Source organism: Alternaria burnsii, assembly GCF_013036055.1.
Source record: "Alternaria burnsii strain CBS107.38 chromosome Unknown 693, whole genome shotgun sequence".
NCBI classification, from domain to species: domain Eukaryota; kingdom Fungi; phylum Ascomycota; class Dothideomycetes; order Pleosporales; family Pleosporaceae; genus Alternaria; species Alternaria burnsii.
In genome coordinates, this window is record NW_024066117.1 from 383,447 (window position 1) to 400,477 (window position 17,031).

Consider the following 17,031-nt stretch of genomic DNA (forward strand, 5'->3'; position numbering starts at 1 on the left):
TCTGCTAGATAATGCGTTTGATATATCACTAAAATGTATTCAATATGTGGGTCGAGTAGTTGCAATAACACAGAACGATAGTCCATTCAGAATCTTCTCAACATTCATATTTATACACTAATGCGACGAAAAGTCCTTCCCCAAACAAGAAACGAGAAAAACCGCATTGCCAAATACAACCAAAGTCTGACATCAATCGTGCCAGATTGAACAAATCCCTCAAAAAGTGGTGTAAATCATCTCTCTCGTAAATACATACAAGGAAGTTAGGTCTCAAAAGGGTAGACGCCAGCAATGCCTCCCGCCCTCAGCAGCCGCGGTCGTAGATTTTGCATATGCGGAGAATGCCAATGTAAAAGTGAATTCGGTCGAAAGTCAAATGGTAAGGTGGGGTTTGGGGAATCACATAAGGAAAGGAACCAGAACGGATAAGGAACGTACACACGCAACGCCGCTAGGTTGGTGGCATATTCGCCAAAAACGCCCCCAACAAAACCTGAGTTGAGCAAATTCTGATCCTCATGGTGAAACAACTGCTGGAAGCCGAACTATGCATCTTCGGGTAAGATACGCGCAAAGTGCTTTTCCCAAATCCATCCTACTGTTTTTGTTTGATCGTCTTGATTCCGCGCAAGCCATAGCTCACCCTTCATACCAATAACATCGAAAATTTCGCCCGGTACATACACGAGATATGGTATCCCGCCTTCACGCCGATCATGAGCAATGTTGAACTCGAAGAGACTGGCTGCTAAGAAGAGTACCTCTGGCTCGTCGGTGTCCGCAGGTGTAGTAGGGAGATCCTCAACACTACCACGGGCAGGAGAATCCGACATTGGCAGAGCTGAGTTAAAGACACCAGATGCACGAGTAGACCCCGGCAATGATGCTGGCTGAGAGGTGGGCGCAGAGAAAGTGTGGATGGCGGGTTGCGAAGGTGAGAGGAAGGATGGACCAAGTTGAGGTGGGAAATCAAATGCGTTGACGCTCAGCGGTGAGTGCTCGATGTCTACCGCACCGTCCAGATTCATGTAGTTATGGTTGTTGCGAGAGGGACCAGTATTGCGCCGCTCTTTGCGAACTATAGTAGCGTCACTGTTGTCAGATGTAGGGCTGAGTGCACGGGCTTCCCGTAATGAAGTAGGTCCCGGACCAGCCCGACCTGATGTGTTAGGTGGGTAGAGAGAAGGATACGCTGGTCCTGCAGGGGAAGAGCGCGGCGGGTTGTCGAGGCTTCGTGGATGTGATCGAGGTGCATATCCACCACTGTTGCGGGTCTTTGAGTCGAGCATTGATGCCTCGCTCCCGATGGACTCAGTACGACGCGACGATGAGTTGCGTGACGACGCACCACCGTCGGAAGAGAGCGTCGGAACGGGAGACGTCATATTGGAGATGTCAACCAGGAGATTCCGGTTGATGATGCCTAGTCTGTTTGCAAGATCCTGCATCGGTTTGTAGTCTCCGTGGAAGCGTTCGACGTACGATTCTAGGTCATAACGAAGGGATGTCGTGTGCTGGGGTTCGCTTTCAAGGAGCGGAAGGATCTTTTTCGAGCAAGTCTTGTACCAATCCTTCTGCAAACACATGAACAGAGTCATGAGCGTGCGCATGAGGCCTTTTGTTCTTTCATAGAGAAGAGGTAACTCATGTTTGAGAGTGTCGTTGATCGTACTGAACTTTTTGGACGACTCCTCTATGTCGGGGTCGATCTTTTCCCCACGGTCGAGTGCTTGCTTGTGCTTAACGTAGTACAGCAGGTATTTCTTGCGTTGCTCGATAGTTTTCTGATAAGAGACCCACATCTCCCAGAGGTCGCCCACAGGCTTCAAAACCCGGCTTCGAACAGCAGCTTTCTGTGAGATGGTTAGCTGAATGTTAATGGCTCGATCTTCTGGTACTTACGTGCTCTTCCAACGCCTTGTTCTGCAGCTCGAAATGAGCCATTGCCCACTTTCGCCACGTACTCTCAATTTCTGGATACACAGATGGCGCCACCTCGCAGACAGTGATGAAACCCAAGAACACGATATTGAGCTGGAGGTAATGCTCCGTAATCGAATCAAGATACTGTTCGAAATCACGGATAACAATCTGAAGTTGGAAAAAGTGCCCTCCGAACTTCTGCTCTTTAGACTTGTAGTCCTGATCCTTGAAGGTCTTGTCGGCCTCGTCATATGCCTTGCTCTTATCGACCTTGGGAATGAAAGCCTTGACAAAAGTCTTGCCCAGTCCGCTTTTCTTCTCCTTCTTGCCTTCAGAGGCGGCAGCGCGGAAGGTATCGGAACGTGCCTTGGCCTGGTTGATACGCTGACTCATTGCTCTTAATTCCTCATGAGCCTCTTTGATTTTTGGTAGATCGGGATGTTCTGGATCTGTAATTTCTTGTAAGGACTGGAGGATCAATGGATACTTCAACAGGCGCTGGCATGGCTTTAACAACAAAGAGTCCAAGTCCCAGGCCTGAGTCATGTTCTCTACTTGCTCGAAGCAAGCAGTAACCCATCCAGATAGAGTTTCGTTGCCGTGGTTCTTCTTGATATAAGCACTGGCATTATCTTGATTAAGGAAATATGTCGTGTAGAGCCGCTCCATCTTTTCCTTGTTATCGAGAAAAACTTGGCCAATGGTGGTCAATCGATCATTTTCCGGAGTGCAATTCTCGAACTGATCCGGGGAATCCTCAGACGGTCGCCGAGCATGCATTGGCGATTCTCCAGAATCATAGGATTTACCGTCGGAGGAATCACGGTTCCAGGGTCCACTTGGGGGTGATATCTCGTAGTTGACAATAGGCTTCGCAGCCTTCTTGAAGGCACGAAATAGCGACAAAGAGAACTTCTCTAATTCCTTGCAATTGCTGAACAGTAATCTCTTTTCTTTCTCGCTCATCAGATTCGATGCGGTTGCTTCAAAAATGTTGTGCGCAATCATCATGTCTATGCAGAATTGATGCTCGGTGTGGAGTAGCTCTTGTAAGGTGCGATATCGCTTTATTAGAGCTTGCTTGGCAGGGTCAGGCTGACCGTTTTCGCCTTGCTCGGCTTCACATGGCACATCTACAGTAGATTCGATAGGTTGTGGAGTACCATATCGGTCCTCGAGACTTTGTTCGTGAACGTGAAGAACAGGAGTACGTGACCGAGCGGGGTGCATTTCGAATTTGTCGTCGTTGAGCATGGGTCGTGAGAGCTGTTGATGTTGTGGCGTAGAGTTGTACGGATTGGATCGAGAGGAGAGTTGCTGATCAATAGATGGATTCACAGGGGGAGGCGGCGGTGAGTAGTTGGGACGGGGAGGCGCTGGAAGTGAATGCGGCGTACTGTGTTGTAAGTCAAGTCCAAGTCCACCATTGGTCCATGCAAGTTGTGGAAGTTCAATGCGGTTAGCTGCAACTGACTTATGCTCATCGGTTGACGTTCGTGATAGTGCATTGTGAGAAGGGTCACCAGAAGAGCTGCCAGAATGAGACGCATCTTCCTGTATGGTTGTGGTGGTAGAGCCTGCCGATTCCCGTGAATAGCGTCGCGAGGACGAAGTGTAAATGATCGCCGTGCCGCCGACATGTGATTCTGGTGTGCCTTGCTGCAGCTGCGGCGTATATGAGTCTGGACGCGATGGGGATGCTACTCTCTCGGGCTCAGGCCTCGCCTTATCGTGTTTTGAACCATTAGCGTCGCTCAGCAGTCGAGCGAGATATGATTCTGTGGACTCTTTCGATGCCCAATCTTTGTGCTGTGCAATGACGGGTGAGACCTGCTGCACCCTTTCTCTGGATATCGATGCTAACTCAGGGGAAATAACTGGCGATTGATGGTACATGTTCAAAACTGAGTTCACAACACTGTAAGTTTCATTGCTCAGCGTTAGTGATCCAAGTGTCCGGTAGGGAGCAACGCTGGCGGAGTCATCCGGATAAAGGGTGTCCCGCTTAGGGATCGAATCTCCTGGCGATCCTTTTGTATCGTGTCGAGACATGGACGGCATGTCTCTAGTGTCGTGTGCTTGGTCGGACGTGTACCCGTATGACAAAGCCTTGAGGCCGGCGCTGAAGCTCTCCGAGTCGGCCTCCCATGGTTCTGATGGCGGCTCCTCGCTAAGCATAATTGGTATTGATTCTCTGACACCCAGCTCCGACTTCTCCATCTCAGGCGATTGCGGAGCAGGCCTCTGCGGCGGAGGATGGAAAACGTGTGGCTGCAACAGCTGTTGCTCCGGCTCGGGATGCGCGGTAGGTGGCGTAAGAATGAAGCTTCCTGGTAGACCCAACACAGGCGATTCGTCAAAGTCAGTCACGGCTGACGCTGGTTGCTCGAGAACTGGTACGGACAAGCTAGATGTCTGAAGGCTCAGGTGCTGTTGCTCTGACGAGGGTGACGAATGCTCATCCCGTGGAATGCGCTGCGTCTGCGCACGGATATCATGGGGTTGCTCGATCTCAGCAACGTCGGGTAGCCCCGCAGGTTGCTCTTGTGGGGGGTCGAAGCTGCTCGCAAGTGGAAAATATTCCTGCTCACCATGGGGGCCGGTACTCGTCGAGCGGGATGCGGGTGAAGGCTGGAGCGGCTGTCGTTCTCTCGAGTTGCGCAAGCGAGGCGACGTTGGTGGAGGCGGGGCGTTGACGACGGCAGAAACACTTGGTCCGCTTCTCGCACCCAAGGGCGACTTCCCTCTCTCGCGATATCCACGGTAAGCTAATGCGGGGAGCGTTGACTGGTCTGTGCCTCGGGAGGAGACTGGAGCGACGGCGGCCGCAGCCAGGACCCTGTCCATTCTCGTCGGCGAGGCGCGGTTGCTGTGGTTCATTGCGCGGGTTGGCGTGTATTTGACGGACCGTGTCGACGAGTTGGAGTCTGAGCCGGCGCTCAAACGCCGTGTCGCTACTGGAATCCTCGAACGTGGCGTGTGCCGTTGGGGCGACCGTGCTGTAGTTTGTTCTTTCGCATGTGCCTGTGGACGTGTGGTGGGTTGCGCGTCGTCGGCCATGGCGGATGTCGCAGTACTCGCGGACCGTCCATGGTGCGAGCTACTGAACGAGGTCGAGAGTTGTGCAGTGTCTCCGTGCGGGTTCTCGAAAACGGGAATTCCAAAGCCTGGCGACAATGCATCCTGCCCAGTTAGCACTTCGCCAAACAGCTGCCTCCCGCTTGGTGCTGACGCCCGATTCGGCGAGGTCACCTTCTTGGGCGTTGACGCTGACGAGACGTGCTGGTCGATGCTGCTCCTGCTGCCGTTTGTCCTTCGCGCACTTCGGGTAGCTGCTGGGGCGGGCTGTGGCCGGTCTCGCGGCTTCAGGTTGTTGAACTTGTGCGGTCCGTACGAGGCTTCTTTGCTCGGGCGTGCAGCCGATGCAGTCGACGAAATGGACGCATTCGTACGTCTGGTGGCCGAGTCGTGTGCCCCAGCCCGGCTCGGTGTCCTAGATCTCGAGCGCACTGCAGGCGAAGAGGCCGTCGAGCTGCCTCCGGGCGACTGCTCAAATCGCTCTGCCAGGGCCCGGACCTTGTTGGAAACCTGGGGGGATGAGCGAGTTGCTGCGGGCGGCGATGCAGGACCAGAAGCAGACCTCGGGGTCGCTTTGGGTGTTGTGCGCGCACCGTTCGTCATGGGCTGCCGCGGCCGCGCTGCGGGCATGTCGATGCCGCGTTGCGGTGAGGGAGGTGCTGTGTGCTCGGTCGTAGTATAGGCGGAGTAGTAGTGCTCGGGCGAGGTTCCCAGCTCTTGGTCGGCATGGTCGAGCTCAGTCGACTGCAGCCAGTGTGAAACAGAGAGGCCAGGGTCGAATGCATATTCATGCGCTTGATCAGAATCCATATCCCATAGTCGGCGAGCGCAAGGGCGCAAAAGCAAGGCAGCGCCAACGTCGTAGGAAGAGGTGGTCCAATCTCGACCAACAAGGGTTGCCAACTCACACTCGGCTGCTCTCGATTACAAGGCGTCTGGGCCAATGACGGTGTCGAGGCCAGTGGTGCCCCGAGTCGACGAGTTGATATGTTTCAGCCTGAAAAGCAAGCGGACTGGTTCCCGATACGGCGCGCTTGTGAGAGGTTCTGAACTGTCTGTGTCAGATCAACAACTGGAGCCCACACGGTCCATCTAAACTCCGTCGTTAACATGCAGCTAGGAAGCGGGATACCGGCGCCGCTCTTGATGGGGCGGCACGCGGCGACGGTCTGGCCTTTGCAGCCAGCAGACACATGTCGGTATGCTCAGTGTGTGCAATGTATGCCGCCTTGGTACTTTGGGCCAAGGTTCGATGATCCGCATGCTCTCTCGCGGCCTGCTTATCCATCCGTGCTTCTTGAAGGGTATGGGATGATAGCATCCCGCTTCCCCAGCCCGTAGCCTCTACCAGCACTAGCGGGTCGTGCTAAACTTCCTTCCAAGGATAGCCGTGTTTTACGTATCCAGGGGTAGGTAGATCTGTAAACGCAGCTGACCTAAGATCGTTCCATGTGCATCTTTGTTCCATTGCCATTCTTCAATGGTATTCAGAGTCAGGTATGATGACCATGATGATGGGGTTTCCACGTGGCACAAAGGAAGCTAGTCCCAAACAGAAGAGCGTGGATCCATCCACACCCGACTTCCGAAGGGTGAGTTATAACAATAAGACAGAAGCCTCAACTTAGAGACGCGATGGTTAAAAGACCCACGCGATTGACGTTGTATTTTTACGTATGCATAGCCAGCTCAACGAGAAGTGGTGGTGGGGTTCGAGATGCTCGCGGCGCCAAGAGTACAAGATAGCTATGAGTACATCAAAAAGAACATAAATGCTCCGATAAGATACGTGATCCACTTGTTTTAGGTGGCAGGCTTGTTGCAGATAGTTGCTAATTCAAGTTTCGCATCTTTGGGATGTTACTTTGTAGAGTGTCAGCGTAATAAATATGTATCCATCGATGGAAGAAAAACTGTCCCTGGTTCCACTGGCCAGAGGACCCTCTTTAAGGAAACAATCGAACAACTACGAATAATGTTCTTCTTTAGCCTGCTAGAAAGGGGTAACACAAGTGTTCTATGCAACATCCATGATTTGGGCGTCCTTATTAATAAGAGCGTTTCTAGGAGTTCTGCCATGTGCTCTTGAGCACAGCTTTGTGGTAGAAGAGCTTGCGTAAGGTGTTCAGTTGCTTCCTTTTAACATGCGATAAGCGTGCATGTATCCCTGAAGAGGATATTGCGGCTCCAACCTAACTGAGCTGCTTGTAATTTAACCATGCCGTGTAGACAGTCATTAACAGCTAGGTTACTGAGAGGGCGCAATGTCAGCACAATACCGTGTACTGTGACATTCTAGGGACGCAACCAAGACATGAACACGGGAAGCGCCCTCGACTTTTGCTCTCAACGAATATCGTCAAGCCAGCGTTGCAGCACACGAAAAAAAACATCACGTAAACATGTAATGTACGACCAATCATTGCGCTCTCTCCCACTGCAAAAGCAGGGAGAAACCGCACCCAAGATCAGCCAAAGTATTCCTCTCCACTTCACAGACGGTTTTCGTTCTCATGGAAACCTCACACCGTCCGTAGACGACGGGTCTCTCCAAAGAAAATGCTTTTCGTGAGTGTGCAAATTTTTTGCGTTGTTCAATGAAGAGGAAAGCCAGGGCCGGCGGTGGAAGAGATTTTGTTCAGCAGACCGGCGGAACCTTTCGCCGTGGGCGCTTGGACGCCGTGCGCAGCCCCGCCACAAGTGGGCTGTTCCGAATCTGGGTTTGAGTCACTTTGTGTGGGATTTGAAGTCGAAAGTTGCCTGCCGCCAGTCTCCACAAAGGCAACACTACGATAGACGAATCCAGTCTTTCGACAACCACCCACACTTACAATCCAACCATCCCCCGAATAGCCAACCCTCGGAACAAATTGCCCACCATGGAGTCCGAGTCCGACCACGACCACCGCGATGACGAGAGCGTGTCTGAGCAGGAGGACATCGAGGACACGAAGCCAAAGTCCGCGTTGAAGAAGGGCCGGGAGCCAGTGGCGCCCGTGCAACGCCCAGAGCTTCCGTACGTGTTGAACATATGAGGCTCTGCGCCAGATAGCTAACGCGCACAAGCGAACAACCAGACCCAAGCACACTTGACCTCACTACGCTCAACCCGCTGTCGCCTGAGATCATCTCCCGCCAAGCTACCATCAACATCGGAACCATTGGTCACGTCGCTCACGGAAAAAGTACTGTGGTGAAAGCCATCTCCGGTGTGCAGACCGTCCGTTTCAAGAACGAACTAGAGAGGAATATTACCATCAAGCTCGGTTATGCCAACGCGAAGATCTACCAATGCGACAACCCAGAGTGCCCGCGCCCAACATGCTACAGGTCATACAAGAGCGACAAGGAGGTCGACCCAGCTTGCGAACGTGAAGGATGTGAGGGCAAATACAGACTGAAGCGCCACGTCTCTTTCGTCGACTGCCCTGGCCACGACATTCTCATGAGCACTATGTTGTCAGGTGCTGCCGTCATGGACGCTGCACTGCTTCTGATCGCTGGAAACGAATCTTGCCCGCAGCCGCAAACCAGTGAACATCTTGCTGCCATCGAGATCATGAAGCTGAACCACATCATCATCCTCCAAAACAAGGTCGATCTGATGCGGGAAGACAGCGCTGCGTCGCATTACGAGTCTATCCTGAAGTTCATCCGAGGAACCGTTGCCGATGGCTCACCCATTATTCCCATCTCCGCCCAGCTCAAGTTCAACATTGATGCTATCAACGAGCACCTCATTAGCAAGATCCCCGTTCCAGTACGAGACTTTACTGCGAAGCCACACATGATTGTCATTCGATCCTTCGACGTCAACAAGCCTGGTGCTGAAATCGATGAGCTCAAGGGTGGTGTTGCTGGTGGCAGTATCCTGACTGGTGTACTAAAGCTGGGAGACGAGATTGAGATCAGGCCCGGTATCGTCTCAAAGGACAGCGCCGGAAAGATTCAGTGCAAGCCCATTTTCTCAAGAGTAGTGTCTTTATTCGCTGAGCACAACGACTTGAAGTTCGCTGTTCCAGGAGGACTGATTGGTAAGTAATCTTTGTTGCAGCATCATGAAGTCCTTAATTAACATGTTGTAGGTGTCGGTACACGCGTTGACCCTACTCTGTGTCGTGCGGATCGTCTCGTCGGTTTCGTTCTTGGTCTCCGTGGACATCTTCCTAACATCTACACTGAGCTCGAAGTCAACTACTTCCTTCTCCGAAGATTGCTTGGTGTCAAGACTGCAGACGGCAAGCAGGCCAAGGTAGCCAAGCTTGCAAAGAATGAAGTTTTGGTAGGTCTCGATTTAGTCTGTGTTCAGAATCTGGCTAACAATCGCAAAGATGGTCAACATCGGATCAACTGCTACCGGTGCCAAGGTTGTGGCTGTCAAGGCTGACGCTGCTCGTCTATCGCTCACCTCGCCTGCATGCACAGAGATCGGTGAGAAGGTCGCGCTGTCTCGACGTATTGAGAAGCACTGGCGTCTTATCGGTTGGGCCAACATTGTAGCGTAAGTTTCACGGCACATCTAGTTGCGTCCACAAGCTTACAAGTTTTTAGCGGTAACATCCTCCAACCCATTGTCGACTGAGCGGGGGTACAGAGTAGTGGGGTAGCTCACAAGGAGTGGAACGACTAACTTTATGACGGGACGACGTAGACGTGGGGCGTACGATGGCAAAACATGTGCATTTGGTTCCTCAGCATTTCCTGCCGGAGTCGGTTGTGCTTGGAGAAAGGCATCAAAAGTGGGTTTTCTCGCAGCTGTGTTTGGACAACATCTAGAAGCCACAACAGCAGAGGTCTAGCGTCACTCGAGAGCGAGCGTCTTGTGTATCAGTACGTTCTCCAGCTCAGGGTAGCCGCATATAATGAAACATGATCGATCCACCAGAAGTGTTGAGAATGCGGATGACAGCGGATCCACAGGCGGAAAGTTGGCCGATTTTCACATGAAAGCCATTCTCAGTGACATATGCGGGAGCATGGCCTAACAGCGTCAGATCAGCGTGCTAGCCTACATGTGCCTCATGGTCCCCTCACTGCACGTTCGTACGACTTCTCCGCTCACAGTATTTAATTTGATTGCCTATACGAGGTATGTTTGCGAGGCTCCAGTAATTATGCCTGTATAAGGCCGAGCACATGTTCACGTGCACTGACTCGGGGTTAGAGTTCAACTTACGTTCCATTCCAAACAACGCAACAATTATACGAATACGCGGCTCTGTTTGTGCTGCGAACCATAGCTCGTATCTTTTTCTTTTTGCTTCTTGACGCTCGCTGTTCATATTACCTTTATCCTTTATTGTAACTGCAAGCCTCGATTGCATCTGCACACATCACAACAAAGTTTGCGGAACCCTGCCCGCGTCGGAACTGGAGCGCGACGGCTATGGAAGAAGACCCTTCGAAGGCGAACGCGGCACCACCTCCGCTGCATATCTACCGCCCCATCCCGCGTCGCAACTTCGAATCCAACTACGACACGGCCGATTCGCCCACACACGCCTTCTCGCAATCCACGCCTCCAAGCGCGACCGAGAATCGGAGATCATCCGACTTCCTCGCTCAGCTGAACGCTCGCTTGCTGGGAACATTCAACTCTCGCGATGACGACTCGGACGATCAGGAGAGAGACAGGGGCCCTCCGCAGCGGAACAAGAGTTACTTGAACATGACGAGTAGCACTCTCTCCGGAATATACGACGAGACGGGTGTGAACACAGCTGGCGAGTTGAGCACGGCGGAAACGCCATGGGGAACTGGTGCCGAGACACCCGCACACTCAGCCATGGGCCTCCAATCCTGGGAAACCAGTATGGGAAGCCCTGATGGCGGAATGGCCTTGAAGAACCAGGCCAGGAACGGGTCAAATATGGGCAAAGCTGAAGGACGGCAAAGGAGTCGCTCAATCAAACAGCCGCGCCGCGGTGTACGGAAATACTCTGTGATTGCAGGAAAGCTTGTAGCGTTGTACGTCTTCGGTGTCATCTACGGAGTCATTGTCTCGCATCTTCACGAGACGAGGCAACTGGCAGCTGTACATGTTGAAGGCGTCGATCGCAAGAGTCAGGCATACCTTGTCTCCTGGGGGCTATTCGGAGTTGCTCTAGGAAGCTTGCTACCATACGTTGATCTCTTGTGGGATGCGCAGCGGAAAGAGAGCCAGATGGAAGACAAGGGGGCAGAGACACATGATTCACCCATTAGTGAGCAGATCAACGATGTGGTGAGGAGTGTGGCAGCCTTTGTAGGGATTGCATTTGCCATTGTAAGTCTCCACCGACCGACTCCTTCTATGCTTTGTGATACATGGACATGGACTAACGCGACTCTTCCCAGCGTCGTCTCCCCTGGCAATCAACCCTCCAACTGACCTTGACTCTGGCCCTCGTGAACCCCGCCCTATGGTATATACTCGATCGCTCGAAACCCGGCCTTTCCGTCTCACTCACCGTCACGTCGATTCTTACCTCTTTCATATTCCTATCCAATCCAGATGTTCTTCCCTCGCCGTCATTACCATCCACCACAAACGCCACGCAAGTCCCATCCATTGGCAGCCATACGCACACAAAAGGAAGGCCAGCTCCAGTTGTTACACCAGAACTGTTTGCTGGTATGGTCAGCTACGAGAACCTAGCTGTCGTTACATGGGTTGGCAGTGTCCTGTTTTGTAGTTGTGTTTGCTTTGGGAGTATAGGCAGGAGGCTGGCTGTGCTGGAAGAGAGTGGGTGGAAGAGGTGATGTTCCTTGGTTGAAAATTATAGATAATTGAGGGATTATATTGGATACTGTTGCACAACTACGGTGCTGCCTTGTCGGATAGGTTTTGCGGACGGTTTGGGGCGTCCGGTCAAAATGAAAGCTATTGATCCTATGTTGGACATCTCTGGATTCCGGTTTCATTCCTCATTGGCATATGCTAACCGTTGGTATGACTCCAACCACGGAAAGAATTGAATGTCGGCCCTCTCTCTAGACTACTATGCTAACTCGAACTGCGTAGTCATGTAGGCGAATCGTCGATCTAGAAGTCTGTATAAGTACAGAAACCTCCAACATGTAAGGATAATGTATCGTTATGGACTGCAGTGTAGTAGGAGAAATTCTGTGCGTCCAACGCTCTCTTTATTGTAAGTGATCACATTTCTTTCCGTACTCGCACTGCAGGAGAGATATAACCGCAAAAGAGGCACCCCAAAACCGCCTTTTAATCATATCAGCGAAGAAAACCGGAAGCAAAAACAACCATCTTTTACCACGTAACCCGTAAGATACACACGGAAGCAAAAAAGATGTGTCGCAAATTGGCGGTACTGGGAACTATAGACATGTTAGTAACAATGTCTCAGTAAACCGACTCAATGTAGGGGAACGTACTCGAACCCAGGCTGGCGCGGATCTGGATCAGGACAAGCTAAGTTGTCCGCCAGCCACAACGCGACGTCATACCACTAGACCATACCACGATAGGGCTGTTAGCTGGTGTGTAGTCGGTATGGAGGTATCGATGCTTACCCTTAGTGATTTGTTTTGATGAAAAATTTTGAATTTACTACGTATATATAGTTATTACAAATAAAGGAAATCTCATTAGCGCTTAATTTTCTGGTAAGTTATGTCCGGCAACGTAGAGAAATTTGATCAGTGAATTCGGTTGTGGGCAGCGGTACATAGTGGGGACTATGAGTCAAGTTAAAGGCATCGTGGGGAAAGCATGCAGACCCGAGTGGAGAACATGAGCAAGTGGGCACGGTTGGCACCTTCGAAAAGCGACTACAAAGACTCTTACTCGAGACTTCCATCCAGTACAGAATAAAATCTCCCTTGCACTTGGACTGTTCCTTGAGCACACTGCATGTACAGGTTGGAGAGACGCGTAAGATTCTTCCATGCTTTCTCGGATACATCATCTCTTCATACATGTCCTTTATCTCATAATCATCAATGCTTTGCAAGCCACTGTAGGCTGTATAAGATCAACGGCTGACGCCACTTATGACTCCAACTTAGAGAGAATACGTTCCTACTCTATTCCCTGGCTCGGAGCCCCACGTCTCTCCCTTGTAGATTTCGAATACCATCTTCCGTGCTTTCTCTGGTTCAATCTCGCATTCAATGCTAAGTGATACACGGGAAACATCTTTCTACAGGAAGCTTACTGCGCCTTAGAAAGCTTGGCTCTGCTAGCAGCAAGAGCAGCGGACAGACTGAACTGGGTGTTGATACCGTCAATGCGGTGGACAGCGTTAAGGTTCTTGACGCAAGTAATCTGGAAGCAAGTGGCAGATCCCTGGCGGGAGGCAATCGTAGAGTAGGCGAGGAAGTATTCCCAGATCTGGCGGGTGGTTAGCACCTAGCAACAAAAGGACAAGAAAGTTGTTCTTACCTTGAACCATCGGATTCCGTACTTGGCAACAACCTTCTCCTTGTTGGCGAGCCAGTTGCGGTACCACCTCCAGAGAGTGGCAGAGTAGTGTACACCGATGGTGTCAACCATCTTGACCTCAAAACCAGCACCCTCGAGGGTGTCGATGACGAAACCCAGAGGAGTAGAAGCGTCGGCGCCAGGGAAGACGTATTTGTTCATGAAAAGACCCCAGGTGAAGTCCTCGAATTGCCAAGCCTTACGGAGACCAGCAATCTGAAGGAAGAAGACACCGTCATCATCGAGCATATCATAGACCTGACGGAAGAAGCCGCTCAAGTGGCGGACACCAACGTGCTCAGCCATCTCGAGACAGGTGATCTTGTTGTAGCCACCAGGAGGGAGAGGGATGTCGCGGTAGTCCATGCAGAGAATCTTGGATTGGTCTTCTTCGATACCAGCCTTCCTGAGGCCGTTGTTGCCCCAAGCAGTCTGGTTGCGACCGAGAGTAACACCAGTAGCGTGGGCACCGTAGTTCACCGAGGCAAACTTGGTAAGGGTACCCCATCCGCAACCAATATCGAGCATCTTCTCGCCCTTCTTCAGTCCGATCTTTTCACAGACGACTGACATCTTGTTGTCCTGTAGCTGTTCGAGACTCTCCTCAGTGTTGATGTCGGAGATGATACCGGAGGTGTAGATCATGCGGGGACCGAGGAACCAGCCGTAGAAGTCGTCACCGCGGTCGTAGTGGTCGCGGACCTGTTCCTCGTCTGATGTCGGGTCAGCATGTATATAGTTTGCGGATGATGGGAGCACCAACCCTGAGACTTGGAGTGGACAATCATTTCTGGGATCATGCCGAAGAGGAAGTGCTTGATCAATCCGAGAGTGAAGCGGGGCTTGGACCAGTCGTGGCGCCATTCGAGAATCTCGAGCATGTCGCCATTGAGCTCTACCTCGCCGTCGAAGTACTTCTCCTGGAACGTCTCGATGGGGATCTGCTTCTTGCCATAGTATGCGTCGCGGTCCTCGGGCTTGGTGAACTTAAGGTAGTGCTCAATGGGCTTGCCGGGAAGTTTGGCCTTCTCGTTCTTGCGGGGTGCAAATTCAGAGGTGAGCCACCAGAAGGGTCCTAGAATAGGGAGGAACAGAACGAGGGCTAGGAAAACCCATGTTTTGAAGCCCATACCCCAGCTCCAGGTGATGTAGGCGGGGATGCCCACCAGCAGCGAGATGAGGGCATAGTTGTTGAACGAGTCACGACCGGAACCTTCAGCGGGCAGGGGAGCATTCGCAATGGTCGGGTACTGTCAGACATGGGACGTCAGCGTGCTAACTCTTTGTGTTGATGCTCAATGGCTGGCGGGGTCGCTCGTTAAACTGTCCAGATGCAACAACTTACCGAAGTTGTCTTGACACCGCAGTCGAAGGCGGGCGTCGTGGGCGAGGGCGCCGGTGGCGTCTCAACCCACTCAAAGTTCTCCTCAGAGGTATTGCTGCTCATCTTGCGCACTGCTGAGCAATTTTGCAAGATGGGAAGCAAACGTGTTGGGATCTGGGAGGCTTTAACGGCGGTGAATCTAAGCGAACACCCACCGGGGTTGCGCTTGCCCCTGCAGATGGTCGACTAGCTCCAAACATTTAACAGCACACCGACGGCGACTCCCATGGATGTGCGCGACATACGTTGCAGTATTGCTAGCACAACTCTGCTGGTGATAAGGATTATGGGGCGTGAACAAACTTGCAATATCTCCAACTCAGTACGCTTGGATATGGAATACAGTCTCCAGCCTCTATATACAGCATGTGCACTCGCTCTTTCTTCGGTGGTATACGCGTATGGTCCATACACGCTTCTTCCATCAATAATCTATCTTTCAACCCCGTACAGGTAGGGACAATTTTCAGATTCTGCCAAGCCATGTTCACAAACATAGGCGGGGCACGCTCAAGACACGTTTACTAGTAGCTTCCCCCTGACAAAGTCCACCTGCTCCTTGGCAACACCGGCTTTCTCCAGGTACCCCTCAACGCTGCCGTACTTTTCCAGTAGATACGAGTGTATACTGCTCACCAAGTCTGGAGGGCAGATTGCAAATTGTTCTGTCAGACCAATAGATGCCATCTCTTTCAGCCTTCCTTCTTTCTCTGGCTCCAGTTCTGGCTCGGACAGTCGGTAGTCGTCGTCGATCGTCTTCTGGTCGACACCGAGCAGCAAGAGGACCAGCATAACTATGAGCCCGGTCCGGTCCTTGCCCTGTGTACAGTGGACTAGAACTGGCCAATTCTGCTCTTCTCCCAACACATCGAAGACCTGCCTGACTTCTCGTGTGCATACGTCTAGGGATTGCTCGGCCAGACCGACAAGCCCCATGTCTTCCATATGAGGAGCTAAAATCTTGATAGCATCCTTGCGGTAGCCGACAATCATAAGTCCCGCCAGCCTGAAAAACTCGAGCCATGTAAGCTTCGAGAGCAACATGCGCGAGAAGGCCGAGCCATTAAAGTTGATTTCGTGATAGGTTATGCCGGGTATTTTGAGGGGCTCTGCTACATCGTCGTTGCTCTGAGGAATTGCCGCTGATGCTTTGATTCTTGTATCATGCTTTTGCGCCTGTTCAATGTGCTCCGTTCTGTGCTGATCAGTACGATATCGGCTCCGGCCACTTGTATCTACGTACTTTGTTCGTAGATCAATAATGCTCTTCACGCCGAACTCTTTCAAGAGTCTCTGCCTGTCTCGGAAAGAAGCCTCATCTCCTAGAGTCAGCCTCGCGCCAAGATACGTGTGTAAGATACGCACCAGGTCGGGCGCTTCGGAACAGTAAACCGTTCCTTAGATGGCTGCAGCATGGTCAGCCAAAGATCCACTTCGCCGTGCTTTAGTGAAATACCGAGTTCCTGTCGTCTGGTTGACAAATTCACTGACATCGCGGAAGTTTAATATGCTTTTCAGTGGCGTTTGTAGTTCAGTCATGTTTACTACGCTCAACCTTACGAGGCTAAAATTGGTGGTATAGTTATTTGCTGAATCAGGGCGAAATGTCGAGATCTGGTGACGTAGTTAAGTTGGCACTAACCGCATCTAATCCAACCGGCAACTTTGCTTCTGAAGCCAAACACCCACCAGTAGAGGTGCTCGGGCATCACGACAATAATCAGGATAAAAACGCGCCATAATCGTTTGTAGCTCTGAGATCTTAAACTACGCTACTATGTTCACCGCATTCCAACAGGTTGCAGTCCATAAAAGTTTGTTGATCTCGCAGGCGTACAGTACAGACACTGGAACTTGGCTATCGTGTTCCACCATGCCACGGCGTAACGTTGTATCCTAAACGATGTGTTTGATTGTTTTGTTCGCACGACGCAGGTCTGTGATCTTCAGATGTGCGCAAGGGTGCGGATAGACAGGTTGGGCCCTCCTGGACGCACTTGATACGTGATTTGACCACTTCGGTCAGTCCGTCGCATTGCTTCCGTCTGGAAAGGCAAGGTCATGGTCTGGCGGAGGCTAGAACCAGACCCAAGAGGGTAAGGCTGAGATTTTCCACGCGGAACGCACGCTCGTTCACGGCGATCACAGCTATATGACATCATTGCTACCTTCTCGCCATTTAGCCATGAAGGGCGCCACAGTCTGATTCCCTCGCTGG

The 17,031-nt window shown here is 51.8% G+C and overlaps 5 protein-coding genes across 5 annotated transcripts; 2 read left to right on the forward strand and 3 right to left on the reverse strand.

The window, feature by feature from the left end:
• Window positions 1-548: 548 nt before the first annotated feature.
• On the reverse strand, window positions 549-5,814 carry GT037_007765 (rho guanyl nucleotide exchange factor; the record flags this gene model as incomplete). The annotated part of the gene is made up of 2 exons (XM_038932812.1): window positions 549-1,856; window positions 1,906-5,814. The coding sequence occupies 2 exons, from the start codon at window positions 5,812-5,814 to the stop codon at window positions 549-551; spliced, it is 5,217 nt and encodes a 1,738-aa protein (XP_038784313.1).
• Window positions 5,815-7,883: 2,069 nt separating this feature from the next.
• Window positions 7,884-9,586, forward strand: GT037_007766 (eukaryotic translation initiation factor 2 subunit 3; the record flags this gene model as incomplete). Its single annotated transcript, XM_038932813.1, has 5 exons — window positions 7,884-8,020; window positions 8,071-9,038; window positions 9,090-9,286; window positions 9,336-9,505; window positions 9,556-9,586. The coding sequence occupies 5 exons, from the start codon at window positions 7,884-7,886 to the stop codon at window positions 9,584-9,586; spliced, it is 1,503 nt and encodes a 500-aa protein (XP_038784314.1).
• An 804-nt stretch (window positions 9,587-10,390) lies between these two features.
• Window positions 10,391-11,745, forward strand: GT037_007767 (insig domain-containing protein; the record flags this gene model as incomplete). The annotated part of the gene is made up of 2 exons (XM_038932814.1): window positions 10,391-11,269; window positions 11,341-11,745. 2 exons carry the CDS (start codon window positions 10,391-10,393, stop codon window positions 11,743-11,745), a joined length of 1,284 nt encoding a protein of 427 aa, XP_038784315.1.
• Window positions 11,746-13,159: 1,414 nt separating this feature from the next.
• Window positions 13,160-14,876, reverse strand: GT037_007768 (s-adenosyl-l-methionine-dependent methyltransferase; the record flags this gene model as incomplete). Its single annotated transcript, XM_038932815.1, has 4 exons — window positions 13,160-13,339; window positions 13,391-14,142; window positions 14,193-14,679; window positions 14,775-14,876. 4 exons carry the CDS (start codon window positions 14,874-14,876, stop codon window positions 13,160-13,162), a joined length of 1,521 nt encoding a protein of 506 aa, XP_038784316.1.
• A 447-nt stretch (window positions 14,877-15,323) lies between these two features.
• GT037_007769 (uncharacterized protein) lies at window positions 15,324-16,352 on the reverse strand (the record flags this gene model as incomplete). Its single annotated transcript, XM_038932816.1, has 4 exons — window positions 15,324-16,008; window positions 16,057-16,135; window positions 16,179-16,219; window positions 16,270-16,352. 4 exons carry the CDS (start codon window positions 16,350-16,352, stop codon window positions 15,324-15,326), a joined length of 888 nt encoding a protein of 295 aa, XP_038784317.1.
• Window positions 16,353-17,031: the final 679 nt, after the last annotated feature.